General features: G+C 37.3%; 1 protein-coding gene across 1 annotated transcript in view; it reads right to left on the bottom strand.

Moving 5' to 3' along the window:
* The window catches only part of LOC127617558 (protocadherin-15-like), a 214,307-nt gene that overhangs the window by 178,880 nt on the left and 20,518 nt on the right, over positions 1-14,909 (bottom strand). Inside the window, exon 2 of the mRNA XM_052089526.1 lies at positions 10,868-10,986. Within this exon, the coding sequence (XP_051945486.1) occupies positions 10,868-10,958 (91 nt within the window). The 5' untranslated portion in view covers positions 10,959-10,986. The remainder of the gene's footprint in view (positions 1-10,867; positions 10,987-14,909) is intronic.

The raw sequence follows: 14,909 nt of genomic DNA, 5'->3' as shown, positions 1-14,909 counted from the left end.
ACCAGAGGGGTCGCCTCCTCTAAAGCTTTGGCCAGAGGTGTCCCTCTGCAACATGTTTGTAATGCGGCAGGCAGGTCCTCTCTGCATACATTCATAAGATTCTACAGTTTGGATGTTCATGCCACTCCAGGCTCTCACGTCCTTGAGTCAACTTTAAAAGCTCATGTCTGAGACCTCTCGCGCTCTTGTGAGCACAACCACACAACCGTAAGGGGTCCGGACACCCACAATGCAGCGGCGTGGGTATTCTCGTTCCCAAAGCGCTAAATCAGCGGAGCATCAAAGCATGTCGCTTTTTGATAGGGAACGTCTTAACTTAACTTACTTAAATGTAACCCCTGTTCTATGATAAAAGCGGAACGAGATGCTGCGCTTCATTGCCACACTGAGGATGCCTCAGGACTGCTCTTCAGGCAAAATACCTGACGATGCACCTGTGGCGCATCTATTTAAACCCCTGCTACAGGTGCATCCAATGATGTTACAGCAGAGGCTATCAATTCTTGTCAATTTTATTGAGGTGTTGCACACATATTCACAGCCGGTCATTCCTAAAGACGTTCCCAAACCGCTAAATCAGCGCAGCATCTCGTTCCACTTTTATCAGGGAACAGGGGTTACATTTATGTAACCTGAGACGATTTGAATATTTCTGTGAGCATCGTTTGAGCAGATAATCTAGCACTCTAATCAAAGTGTGTCTTCCCTGAAGCAGCCCAACATTCATTAAACTACTAAAATCACAAACGTCTAAAGTCGACATTGTGGATGGTGAGAGAGTTTCTGTCCTTCCCTGCACTTTTTACAAAGACTAACTAATTATTTGTATTTTTGAACACAAAGAACTGTTTATAAAGACGTAGCAAAACCTTGATTAGACCCTTTCAAATCACAGAATAATTATTAACAACTGAAGCAATGTATTTAAAAAAAAAAGAATAAATAATTTGTGCTGCAGCTGAGTGTCTGATGTTTTTCTTTGTTTTTCAGACGACCTTCAATTAATTTATATTGGTATTGTTTTAGAGATTAAACATTTAGAATGTAATTTCTGTGCTATAAGCAGCAGCAAACAAAGATTTAAACTATTCCCACACCTTCAATTGTTCAGATAATCAGATTTGGTCTAAGACTTTTTAGCCCCACTGTACAGTATTATGTGTAAAACTCTTTGTTTAGATTAAAATGGTGCTAAAGAAATTATGTTTTACTATCATTTCTGTCATATCATGTTGGAGTCATTATCTGACAATAATATAAAAGTCTTTATTATTATATTTTACTATTTTAAAAGTTTTATTTTTTTTATAGATTTTTTTGTTCAGCAAAAACAGTTATGAATTCACAAGATTTTCAAGTGTAGAGTTAAAAGCACACGTCTGGACTGTGTGTCTGGACAATGTGATGCCAACTCAGGGCAACACAAAAAGATGATCAACATGTTTCCAAAACAACAACCCGATAAACAGAACACCTCAATCAGACTTTAGGATGAGTTGCTCTAATTAAATCATGCTCATTATAAATTCATGACATTTCAGGGACAATATACAAAAGGGACACCCGCATAGCACTTAGACAACCATAAACACAAACGTCATCTGAGAACACAATCTCTGCTCCCAAAACTTACTCCACACAAAGACAAACCTTCTAATAGGAAGGAATTAAACTACTAAGACACACTGAGACAAAAAGATAGAGAAAAAAATGATAAAAGCCTCACGTACGCTCTTTACCATACAAATATTGCATTTACACCAAACCAAGCCCAAAATGTGATCTCTCTACAAAAGCATGGAGTACCATTTCACTGTTACCAAATAGCTAAACTAAAGGATTCAGTCATGCCCTATCTGTGTTGCTAACATCTCCCATTGATGGTCTTCCACTTTCTTTTCATTGGGTCAATTATACAGGGTTACCCGGCATCCTCTAAAATGCCTTTCTGCTTGATCTACTAAGAGCCCATCTCTGAAATCTTTATATCTCAAGTCTTTTATCACAGGTTATACATTTACTGAAATGGTAATCAAGTTATTTTGCATTCAGAATGTCCAATGGAAAAGAAAGTAACAAAATCTCCAGATCATCTAACAGACAGTAAGCAACCCTGTTGAAATGACCAGTTTAGACCAGAGTGAATTTCCATGCTGGTCCAAGTTGGTTTGATCATTTGCAATCTTTCTTATTGCTTACCTTGGTTTGGGAAATGTTTAACCTTGGACAATTGCAAAAATTTGGACTCCAGGTTGAGAAATGCTGAATAGAATGCAGGAATCTGGTATACCAGAAGTGAAATCCCATTCCTTTTCTCCACAAATGAAAATATTTTTAACGATAACTTAGCATACCGTGAGCTCACAGATTGATAATCAATGGTATATGCTTCTGTTGAAAACATCAGTTTCATCAATTAAAATTATCATTTACTCACCCTCATGCCATCCCAGATGTGTATGACTTTCTTTCTACAGCAGAACACAAATGGAAATTTTTAGAAGAATTTCTCAGCTCTCTACATAAACAACAATCCATAATCCATATGACAGTGTTTAAATCCATATCTTCAGAAGCAACCTAATAGGTGTTGTTGAGAAACAGTATAATATTTAAAGGAATAATTCACCCAAAAATGAAAATTCTCTCATTATTCACATACCCTGATGCCAGATGTGTATGACTGTATTTCTTCAGCAGAACACAAATAAATATTTTTTTGAAGAAGGTGTTCTCTCAGGTTCTTATAATGAAAGTTAATGGGTGCCAGCACTTTGACAGTCAAAAGTCAAATTTAGGCAGCATTAAAGTAATCCACACAATTCCATGTCTTCTGAAGCAAATCGATACACTTTAGTAAAAAATAAATATATAATTAAAACTTTTAAAAAGCGCTTCCTGCCAGCAGTTGCTGTCGCGTGACCTAAGCGCGTCGGCGAGTTCACACGAGAATCCGGAAGTGCAGCTTATTTACAACATAAGAACAAACATCAAGCGTTTGGCCATTTCAAACAGCATCAGAGCCTTGACTTGTTTCTTAAATAAACCTATCGATTTGCTTCAGAAGTCATTCACTGATCAACTGGAACTGTGTGGATTACTTTAATGCTGCCTAAATGTGACTTTTGGACCGTCAAATTGCTGGCACCCATTTACTCGCATTATAAATCCAATCCAAATTCTACTGTCCTTTCAATTGAATAACTTAGTGACATAAAATGACAGCGGTTGGCACGTAATGGCCAAGTTGCTTTCCCACTAGGAAACAAATTGAATTACTGCTAAAACCTTTGTAAAGGCAAAGAGAGCGGATGCTACTGAAAAATAAATTAAATATATCAACAAAAAGTACAAATAAAGAGATCTTAAGATCACAAAACTCCAACTCCAACATGACAACTCCCAGCAAGCAACAAAGAATCAAAGAGAGACAGATGCAGTAGGACAGACAAAAGTGAAGGAGACAGAGGGGACAAACAGATAACAATGACTATAATAAAACCATACCAATATAGCATGAAGCATAAAAGAGAGCAAGATATGGAAAGAAAGAGAGACAAACAGACAGAGAAAATTTGATTTGATACACTCTCAGCACAGGTGATGGGAGATTGGACTTGAAAAAGCGCTCTCTGGTCGTCGTGGTGATGAGAGTACATGCAGGGTTTTGTTCCTCTAATACGCAGCACACAAACAGTGAGCAACTAAAGGTGACCTAATTTCACCCCGAAACTACAAGAAAACCATTACTGACAGCAACCTGCAAGTGCTTTTTTTTTCACTGTAGAATATTGCAGCAAAACCTTATCACAATTATGTTCGTACATAATCTTTCTTCTAACCAGCTGTACATTTATGTTTCTTTATTTTGTTAAAAGGATGGTTGACCCCAAATTTTTTATTTTGTCCACATTTACTCACCAACATGTTGTTCAAAACCTGTATGCTGTTATTTTTTTGGGTTGAACACAAATAATAAATCTTCACGCAGCTCTTTCCATACAAAAATAGTTCATAGTCTCACACTGGACTGTCAACATATTCTCCTCAATGTAACTACTTATATATATATATATATATATTTCATATACTCTTTACTTATTGTAAATTGTGTATTCTATATTGTGTGTATTGTCTACTGTACATTGTATATAATTATTGTGTTGTGTAATTATGTGTACATCTGATATGTAAATTGTGTTGTGTAAGTATGTTGTTTATTGTAATTGCTCGGAACTGCACACAAGAGTTTCACCTACTGTTGCACTTGTGTACATGGTAGTGTGACAATAAAGTGATTTGATTTTTGATTTGATAGTCACCACGGCTGTCAAACTATAAAAACGCCAAAATAAAAAACACCAAAAAAGCACCATAAAAGTATCATAAAAGTAATTGATACTTTTAGTCATATGATTGGTTTATGTGAGGAGTAGGCCAAAATATAAGCCATTATTCACTGATGATTATGCCAACTCTTAAAGCTTGTGTCTAGCAAACATTTTTTCTCCCCAATAGGAAATGCCCAATTCCCAATGCGCTCTAAGTCCCAGAGGTGGCGTAGTGACTCGCCTCAATCTGGGTGGCGGAGAACGAATCTCAGTTGCCTCCGTGTCTGAGATGTCAATCCGCGCATTTTATCATGTGGAGGCTTCACGCTATTCTCTGTAGCATCCACGCACAACTCACCACACGCTCCACCAAGAGCGAAAACCACACATTATAGCGACCGTGAGGAGGTTGTCCCATATGACTCTACCCTCCCTAGCAACTGGGCCAATTTGGTTGCTTAGGAGACCTGGCTGGAGTAACTCAGCATGCCCTGGATTCAAATTCGCGACTCCAGGGGTGGTAGTCAGCATATTTCACTCGCTGAGCTACCCAGCCAACCCCCAGCTAACTTTTACGTCCAGAATTAAAAAATAGTGCATAGTGTTAATTATTATTATTATGCAGACACAAGAACCAGTGCTGATTGCAGTGAATGTATTTTGTAATCTGGACATGCAAGTGGACTAGACAAAATGTTATTGTTGTCAAATTTGTAGGGCATAATTTGGCTACGGATGTTAAAAACAAAAATCAAAGACTTTTGTGAGACAAGTTTGGTGAAAATTGGACAAGATTTTTGGGAGGAAAAGCAAAAAAAGTTTCACGATATACAGTATTTTACGATGAACGTGGTGGAGGAAATTGAATCAACTTGGGTTTGGGAGACCCCCAAATGGATCAGATCAGATCCTCAAATAGAAAGTCAAGCTGGTCTAAGCTGGTCTTTTTTGGCAGGGGCAGACCATCTCCAGGAGTATCTCAGTATAATAATGTGCAGTTAATTTATTTTAAATAAGGGCCTGGCCCTTTAATGAGATGGCATGATACTTGAGAAACGTTTCCTCCTCCTTTTAAGCTGACATAAATGGCTCACCAGCACACATCCAGCAGAGTTAAATTACAGTGACAGCATGAAAAAGGTGAAGTTGATATTCTTCTCGTCTCTTGAGATGGACACCTAGATTTCTCTATCTACTTACATACAGACTCTATTAAGCATACAAGGCACATAGACAGAAAGAAAGTTATGCGAAAATCCAGACACGTAGGGTGGCGACTGTCTACATACTCAGTTACTATGTAAACTAGGCTACGCTTCAGCATGAAAATTACTTTGGACCCTGCAACGAATACTAGTGACAGGATATGATGTCAAGCTCTGTTTTTAATAAATAAATCACAAATAACAAATATTGATGAAATAAAAAAGTTAAAATAAACTGCTCCACTATCCTGTTCTTTGTATTGAGCTAAGAGACGTTTAGAAGTAGCACGCTCCTCGCGTGAAGTGCACAAGAGTCTTAATTGCAATAGAGTCTGATATTAGCCTGTTGCTGAACTAATGACTCAATACTCGAGTGGTGGTGGTGTAGTTTCTAAAGCACAGGGCTGTTAATCAGAAGGTTGCTGGTTCGAACCCCACGGCCACCACCATTGTGCCCTTGAGCAAGGCACTTAACTCCAGGTTGTTCCGGGGGGATTGTCCCTGTAATAATTGCACTGTAAGTCGCTTTGGATAAAAGTGTCTGCCAAATGCATAAATGTAAATGTACTCTAACCTGTTAACCAACAACCCCCTTTTGAACAAAAGACTAATAACATAATCAAACTAAAATGGTTTCAGTTCATGACGCTTTTGGACTACATACATAATTGTGGTCTATTTTAAGAGAAGACACTTGGGAGTTTGTTCTTCAACAGTCAGAATTCATTCAAGTTATACAGACAAATAATTAGAAAAGATCAAATTGTATGGATTTATATATGTTTATTTGCATGAAAATATATGACTTGCATCAATGATCCACAATGTACTTAACTATATGGAGCGAAGTGCCAGACATTTATTACCATTGGTGTAAAGTATAAAGTATTGAAACGTGGCACTCAAAGCTTGCTGCTGACCTTTTGAAGAGCAGCTAATGATTACCTAATTTTAATGATGTATGCCAAGTCTGTCTTTTCGATGACAAGTTGAATTTGGCACCTATGAGTGAATAAACACATGATTTTTGTCTCACTAATGATGTAGTTTAGAGTATAAAGCAACAAGAAATGGTTTCATTATCTTAAAACAATTAGCTTGAGATAACAATTTGAATGGCTCATCATTTCTATACGATTAATCCTAATTACCTTCTTGTTTTATTTATTTTGAATACTTTTGCATATTTTGTTTGCCGCTAACCAATGCGTTTTATTTCACATTAATAATACAAAATAAAAAATACTTTGGTTGAACCTGTTGTCATGATGCCTCAGTTTTTAAACTAATATAAATTAATCAAGAGCATGCCAAGATATAAAGACTTTCAAGAATGTTTTGTCAACTGACATTCTTCTTACTGGACTTCTTTCTGTTCTAAACCCAAACACATACACTATTATCTGTGTACTGTACAAGTCAAGTGATTTTTGTGCACTTTTGTATGCACTTTACAGAAAATAGTTACTATCATGCTGCCTTTATGTCCTTTTTGGGCCTTCTGAGTTCTGGTCAACATTCACTTGCATTGTGAGGACCAACAGAGCTGAAATATTCGGCTAAAAACCTTCATTTGTGTTCAGCAGGAAAAAGAAAGTCATACAAATCTGGAATGGCATGAGGGAAGAGTAAATGGTGAGAGAATTTTCATTTTTGGGTGAACTATTGCTTTAATGTTTTTATCTTTAAGCCTCCAGTGAGCAAGCCAAAGACAAATGTCAAAGAAAAAAAAAGACAAAGAAAAAAACTCCAAGATGTAAGTTAGTGGAAAGCAAAAAACCTTTGGAGTAGCCAGACTTAGCCGGGGGAGCCAGTACTCCTCTGGATATACAGCATGAACATAATGCCAATATTAGTTAACTATGTGTAATACAAGTATTAACAGAGTAGAATTAATTATGTAAATCATTTTGGTAGGCAATATTAAAAACAAAAGGTAAGTAATTGAACTGTTAGATTAATGATTAAGTGTATGTAAAGTCTATCCCAAATTGACTTCAGCAGTGAAGGTATATGAGGTGTCCTTGGCTGTGTCCCCTTCCTGCTTTCTTACTACCTACTAAAATCACCCTTGACACTATCAACAGTCAGTGACCATTGGCGATACAAGTTTTTGCAAATGACCAGTGACAAATGTAACTCATCAGAATTCACAAGAACAACATTTAACACATCATCAGAAAACAAATGCTTAGGTTGTTATTATGCACAGCATAATAAAGCATTCACATCCTCAATGAGCACAAGTAGACAGTGACAATGCAGCACTAGCAGGGGCAATTCTAGGGCCAGAGCTTTAGGGGTGCTGAGCACCCAATGAGCCCCACTGCCACCACCCACCCTCTTTTCACACAAAAACAAAAAATATGTCTATTGAAAAATAACTTTATCATTTTAACATTGGTTCAACTAACTCCAAAATCCAGATTTTTTTTTCTTTTGTTTTGAGACCTTTTCAGAGCACCAGCTTAATTGTGAGAGTTCACACAGACAGGCCCCTGTAACAAACACAAAAACTTCTTCACTCAGCTGGTTTTCCTGACCGTTAACTTCATGTGCCTCCTTTTGTATCAACAGTCATCAGATTGATTAGATTAGATTCAACTTTATTGTCATTGAACAAAGTAACAGGTACTTGGACAACAACATGTAATTCATCTTCTGTAAATTATTTACAAAAAATGGTTCTTGAAAGGCTCTTTTTTTGTGTGCCAAACTGAGTATGAGGGTATTGAGACAGCTTTAACTGTTTAGGACCAGTGTCCTTATCCCATAAGGCTGAACAGCTCTCTTCTGTCTCTGCTGCTTTGGCTTGGTGGTCTCTATGTTGCACTCCCTCTGTCTCTTCATTTCTTTCACTAGTCAGTTCCCTCTCATCCCTTATGGACTCTCCCTGTTGTTTTCCTCCTCCTTTATTATGAAAAAATGTGGTGTAAAATAATGTTACAAAAAGTAAATGTAATATAGGCTACTTAATGCCAATAAGTTAGTATAGGAGTATGAGTAGTTACTGTTTTGCTTGCCACTGTTCACTATATGTCAATTTATTGTTGTTGTTTCCTCACCTGGTTCTTCCTGCATGCTCTCCCTTTCCCTTTCTCCTTCTCCATCTCCCTCTCTTTCCCTTTCTCCTTCTCCATCTCCCTCTCTTTCCCTTGGCACTGACAATCATACACAAATATATTGTAGGCAGGAGAGTTGAGGTCAGTTTGTCATGTCACAAAAATGTTATGGAGACCATTTACAGATTCTAAGGATATGATCAAAAGGCAAACAGAAGCGTGTCATTTTAAATGTCTTTATTATTATTATTATTATTGGGCTTAGAAACTTTTTTAAATCACAAATTCCTTTCACAAGAGAAGCTGTATTCTCCATTGTGGGTTTGAAATAAATAAATAAAATAAAAGCAGGTGACTGCCTAGATAAGTAATTTGATACAACAACAGATAGCTGGTTTGCATTATCTGTTACTTTAGCTTAACACTTTTCAGAAGAACAAAAAAAAACTAAAAACAAGACAGAGATCATTATGGACTGTCCCTAGTCTCTCACCTGAATCTGTCTATTTTCTTTTAAAGAACTGTCGTATGTCCATTGCTCACTGGCAGGCCACACACACGCACACACAGAAAGAGAGAGAGAGAGAGAGAGAGAGATAGAGTAATGCTAGGAGTTCAGGAGTTAAGCCTGGTTCAGGTTAAATCCTCTGTGTGTGAGGAATGAATAAATACAGCAAAAGAAAAACATTAAACTTTCTTTTATTGTCTAGTTTGATAGTCAGCCACAACTGAAAATAACAGATATAAATCTAGGAATGAATAACAATTCATTTAAAAAGCCACAGTGAGTGTTTTCACACATACTGGTGGTATAGAGTGATATGTTTGTTTTACTCTGGTCCAAACGCCATGAAGGGCTTCATGTTTCCATGACGACTGACCAGAAAAGACGCACGTGATGTCATGTTTACATGACTCCCGATTGTTAAAATGAGTATCAAATTAACGATAAACTTTAACAACAGAGACACACGCACGCACTACACCGGTACGCAGTTTATTTGTCGCGCTGCTGTTTTTGTTTCACGCTCTAGCAGTTAATAAACAGAACTGCATGCGTCTTGAGGAAGAACATTGTAACCGCCGCTACTTCTCTCCATTTATGAGTATGGACGAGTCACCCAGGTCCTGTGCTACTCCACAGCGGCGGCGACACGCTGGACTAAAATAGTCCGAAAATAAACACTTATTTTAGGTGTACGATGGTGATTCAGGATACTGACTCCAGTACTCACCGATATGGTTTTGGAATTGGAACAACTCTAGGTCAAAGGAAAGAAGTGTGAGACACAGCTTTGGAGCAACTTAGTTGATTCACAACACTACATAACAGGTTCTCCCTCTGCGTGTGTTTCGCGCTGGATGACGGTCGTGCTGAGCGGTGCAGGTACAGAGAAGTAGAAGAAGAGAAGAGGATGATACCATTTGCTAAGCGGGGGTGTTTTCATTTTCATCCTTAACACATACATTTTAAACCACAAACTACGGAGTATGTTTTGGACATTATTTAACCTTGTCAAAGACGAACAAAAATGTTAGAATAACAACATTTCTTACTCCAAGTTTTGGGGGTGCTGAGCTCCTTCTTAGGGGTGCTGAAGCACCCCTAAAAAGGGGCTAGACTCGCCCTTGAGCACTAGCCTGAAAATATCTTACTGAGATGCCCCAGGTCATCATTATAGTTAAGCCTGCAAGCGTCTGAGATAGCACCCCTAGTAACCTAACTGTGCTCCTAAAATAATAATAAAAATCCATAGCAATAAACTCTGCATGAACCGACAATGATATCAGAAAATGTCAACTATGGACGTAGACAAATCTTTTATTCTCAACCGCTAATCTGAACAGTCTGACAATAGCCACAATTTATTTTCCTCCATCTCCACTCAGCCTCACGGCATTTCCAGCATCTTTTTCACATTTTTATTACGGTTGTCAGTTTGTCTTTGGCAGATGTAGCATTATTATTCATACATCATCAGATGCACAGTTTGGAGAGCTGTATCTGGCTCCTTCAGAAATGAAGTTGTGTAGAGAAGACAGACTGATCTGAGAGAAGCAGCCACACAGCGATACAGGTCTCTATGATTTTGCTCAGAGCATAACACTGGGCTGGAACATCCCATTTTAACAACTTCTGGAATTAACCATAATTCGTGGTCTCAGAGAAAAGGTTGCAAAATGTTTTATTTTGATATAAAGTGCTAAATAAAACACCTCATTTGTGTAGTTACAGGAAATAAATGATTGAAAGAGTTGTGTGCCTTACCCTCAGTGTTTTGAGCTGAGATTTGGGTGAAGATAACAAACAGGCAAATCACAGACCCCAGACTGCCCAATAGCCACCAGCGCCTCCTCATCTTCAGTTACTGGCTACTGCCAAGCCACCTGCAGAAAGACAGAGAGTTTACTTTCAGAGAACAATTCAAATTTTTGATATAGACAGAAAATTCAGTTGACAGCATCCTAATGTTATTCTTTTACAAATTATGTTGTACTATCTAGTTTTTTTAAGTTTATTTTTGGTGAAGGAAAGCACTGTTCCAGTTTGGATGAGAGCTGCAAATGTAAAATTAATGTATTTTCAACCACCAATGTAGTGGACGTGACCTGAAATGTTTGGGTTCTATCAGCCTAATTTTTAAAAACAATGGCCCTCATTCATGGCCCTCATTCGAATTTTTTTGTAAATCATTTGTAAAGCCTTTCTGACGTATATTCTCGTATACATACATTTTTGTGAATTTTCTAAACATTTGTTAGTAAGAACGAAATTTACACCTGCTCCAGACCGTGTAAATCATGCGTAAAACATCAGAACGTTTTGTGTTGTTTCAGGCAATCTGCCATGAATACAGTTTTTTTTTCATTTTAAAGCATAGCCTATACTTATTTAGAAACATTTATTTGCTGCTTGCCCAATACAATGGGGGAAAAATAGAAAAACCCGCACTCTGCCGTTTAGCTTGCAAATCTCCTTATATCTTACAGCGTTTCTGACAAAGATCTTCCTCTGATATTCATTTAATTTCTCGGAAGATTCTTCCAGATGCAATTGTATCACTGTTCCCATCATGATTTACCCAAGAAGTTTCACAAATGATGCTGGTGATGCGCTGTGAACTGAACCAGAGAAGGTTAATGGTTGTGGACATCCTCCTACAGGCGTGAACTGAATTTTTTTTACACTTATGTCAAACCATTTTTATTGACTTCTTGATGACAGATGACCTCAGATGACAGCAAAAACATACAATGACAGCAAGTCCTCACTTTCTTTGAGATGCTATTGTGCTTGCTAAATCCAAATGTTACGATGTGAATGCAATTTATTCACATAAAACGATTCCATTACTGTTCTGCATACACCGATCAACATTAAAACCACCTGCCTAATATTGTGTAGGTCGCCTTCGAGCTGCCAAAATAGTTCCAACACTCATCTCAGAATAGCTTTCTGAGATACTATTCTTCTCACCACAAAAGTACAGAGCGGTTATCTGAGTTACCAGAGCCTTTGTCAGTTTGAAACAGTCTGGCCATTCTCTGTTGGTTCCAACTGACAAAGTCTCTGGTAACTCAGATAACCGCTCTGTACATTTGTGGTGAGAAGAATAGTATATCAGAATGCTGTCGTGGAATGATCGGTGTATGTTAACAGCATTTAATAGTGAGTCTGGTGCCTTCCTTATATGGCATTTTCATAGGCGTGGATCAGTGGTGTAGTACTGTCTGAAGAGGTGGGCATACTGTAAATTGAAAAGGCACCACCTACAGCAGTAAAAGACACACAACTTTCTTTTTTTGTTTTACTGTAAATAATTACGGGACACAGATTTCCAGCATCTGCAAAGAGCATCAAAAACTAGCACGGGTGCAATAATATGCTGTATTTTCACAAAGTTTAATTGCATAAGGTAAATTAATATATATACATACACACACACTACTGTTCAAAAGATTAGGGTCACTTAATCATTCTTTATTTTTATTTTTTCACATTTTAGGATAATAGTAAAGTCATCATAACTATGGAATCATATAAATGGAAATATGGGAATTATATTGTGACTAAATAAATCAAAACTATGTTATATTTTAGCATCTTCAAAGTGGCCACACTTTGCCTAGATTTTGCAGTAATGCACTCTTGGCATTTTCTCAACTAACTTTCTGAGGTATCACCCTGGGATGATTTTTAAACAGTATCGAAGGAGTTCCCATTTATATGCTGGGCACTTATTGGCTGCTTATCTTTATTATTCGGTCCAAGTCATCAATTTCAAAAACTTTTTTTTTTTTTAAATAAAATTTTTGTTTTATAAGGAAATAGTTAAATATGGTGGCACAAATATATTTTGTCTACAAAACTAATTTCAAACATTTAAGGATACGCCCTCAGATCAAAAGGTTTTTAAGATCATGAGAAACATTTCAGGCAAGTGACCCCAAACTTTTGAACGGTATTGTATATATATATTAGTAGCATGCAAAAGTTTAGGCACCTGCTCAAAATTTCTGTTGCTGTGAATAGTTAAGTGAGCAGAAGATGGGCTGATCTCCAAATGGCATAACGTTAAAGATGAAACATTCTTTTCAACATTTTAAGCAATATTAGTGTATTATTTTTATTTTGTACAATTTAGAGTGAAAAAATTAAAGGAGCACCATGCAAAAGTTTGGGCACCCCAAGAGATTTGAGCTCTCAAATAACTTTTACCACGGTCTCAGACCTTAATTAGATTGTTAGGGCTATGGTTTGTTCACAATAATTGTTTGGAAAGGCAAGATGATGCTAATTTCAAAGCTTTATACATACTCTGACTCCTCAAATCTTATCCCAAAAATCAGCAGCTGCCTAGCACTCTGAAAATGTAAATAATTGAGCCCACAAAGCAGGAGAAGGCTATAAGAAGATAGCAAAGCGTTTTCAGGTAGCCATTTCCATAGTTGGAAATGTAATTAAGAAATGGAAGTTAACAGGAAAGGTGGAGTTCAAGTTGAGGTCTGGAAGACCAAGAAAACTTCAGAGAGAACTTTAGGATTGCTAGAAAGGCAAATCAAAACCCCTGTTTGACTTCAAAAGACCTTAAGGAAGATTTAGCAGACTCTGGAGTAGTGGTGCACTGTTCTACTGTGCAGTGACACCTGCACAAATATGACCTTCATGGAAGAGTCATGAGGAGAAAATCTTTCCTGCATCCTCACCACAAATTTCAGCATTAGAAGTTTGCAAATGAACATCTAAGCAAGCCTGATGCATTTTAGAAACAAGTCCTGCAAACCGATGAAGTTAATATATTCCATTTTTGCTGCAATGAGCAAAGGTATGTTTGGAGAAAAAAGGGTGCAGAATTTCATGAAAGAACACCTCTCCAAATGTTAAGTACAGGGGAGGATCGATCATGCTTTGGGCTTGTGTTGATGCCAGTGGCACAGGGGAACATTTCACTGGTAGAGGAAAGAATGGATTAAATTAAATACCAGCTAAATCTGGAAGCAAACATCACACCATCTGTAAAAAAGCTGAAGATGAAAAGAGGATTGCTTCTACAACAAGATAATGATCCTAAACACACATCAAAATCCACAATGGACTACCTCAAGAGGCGCAAGCTGAAGGTTTTGCCATGTGCCAGTGTCACAGTTCCCCTGACCTAAACATCATCAGAAATCTGTGGATAGGCCTCAAAAGAGCAGTGCATGCAAGACGGCCCAAGAATCTCACAGAACTAGAAGCCTTTTGCAAGGAAGAATGGGCGAAAATCCCCCAAACAAAATTGAAAGACAGTAGCTACAAAAAGCTTTTAAAAGCAGTGATATAAGATATATATATATATATATATATATATATATATATATATATATATATATATATATATATATATATATAATAAAAGCATTTGCTCAACGGTGCTGCGGCTGCACATTAGTAGATTGCAAACGTTCCGGGTCAAAAGCCTACTGGTGGCAATGCATATCATCACTTATTTAAGGTGGGCATATGCAAAATCCTAAAAAAGATAGGTGGGGATATGGCGAATATGCCCTAGGCTATACTACTGCCGTGGATTATGATAATTATGAATGAATGTGAACATGCCCCTGTTTAAATATATTTGGAATTCACTAACATACACGTTTTACTAACAAATCTGGGGAGTACGAAGTGTTTGTGAATCCGGCAAAAAGTTTTCAGGAAGGTCCATTTTATGTACAAATTATTAAGAATTTACTCATATTTATATGAACGTTTCATGAATGAGGCCCAATGTGTGTAATTTTAAAATTCTAAACACTGTTACTTGTTG

Source organism: Xyrauchen texanus, chromosome 24 (assembly GCF_025860055.1).
Source record: "Xyrauchen texanus isolate HMW12.3.18 chromosome 24, RBS_HiC_50CHRs, whole genome shotgun sequence".
Classification (NCBI taxonomy): Eukaryota; Metazoa; Chordata; class Actinopteri; order Cypriniformes; family Catostomidae; genus Xyrauchen; species Xyrauchen texanus.
This window is presented reverse-complemented; position numbering and strand designations above follow the sequence as displayed.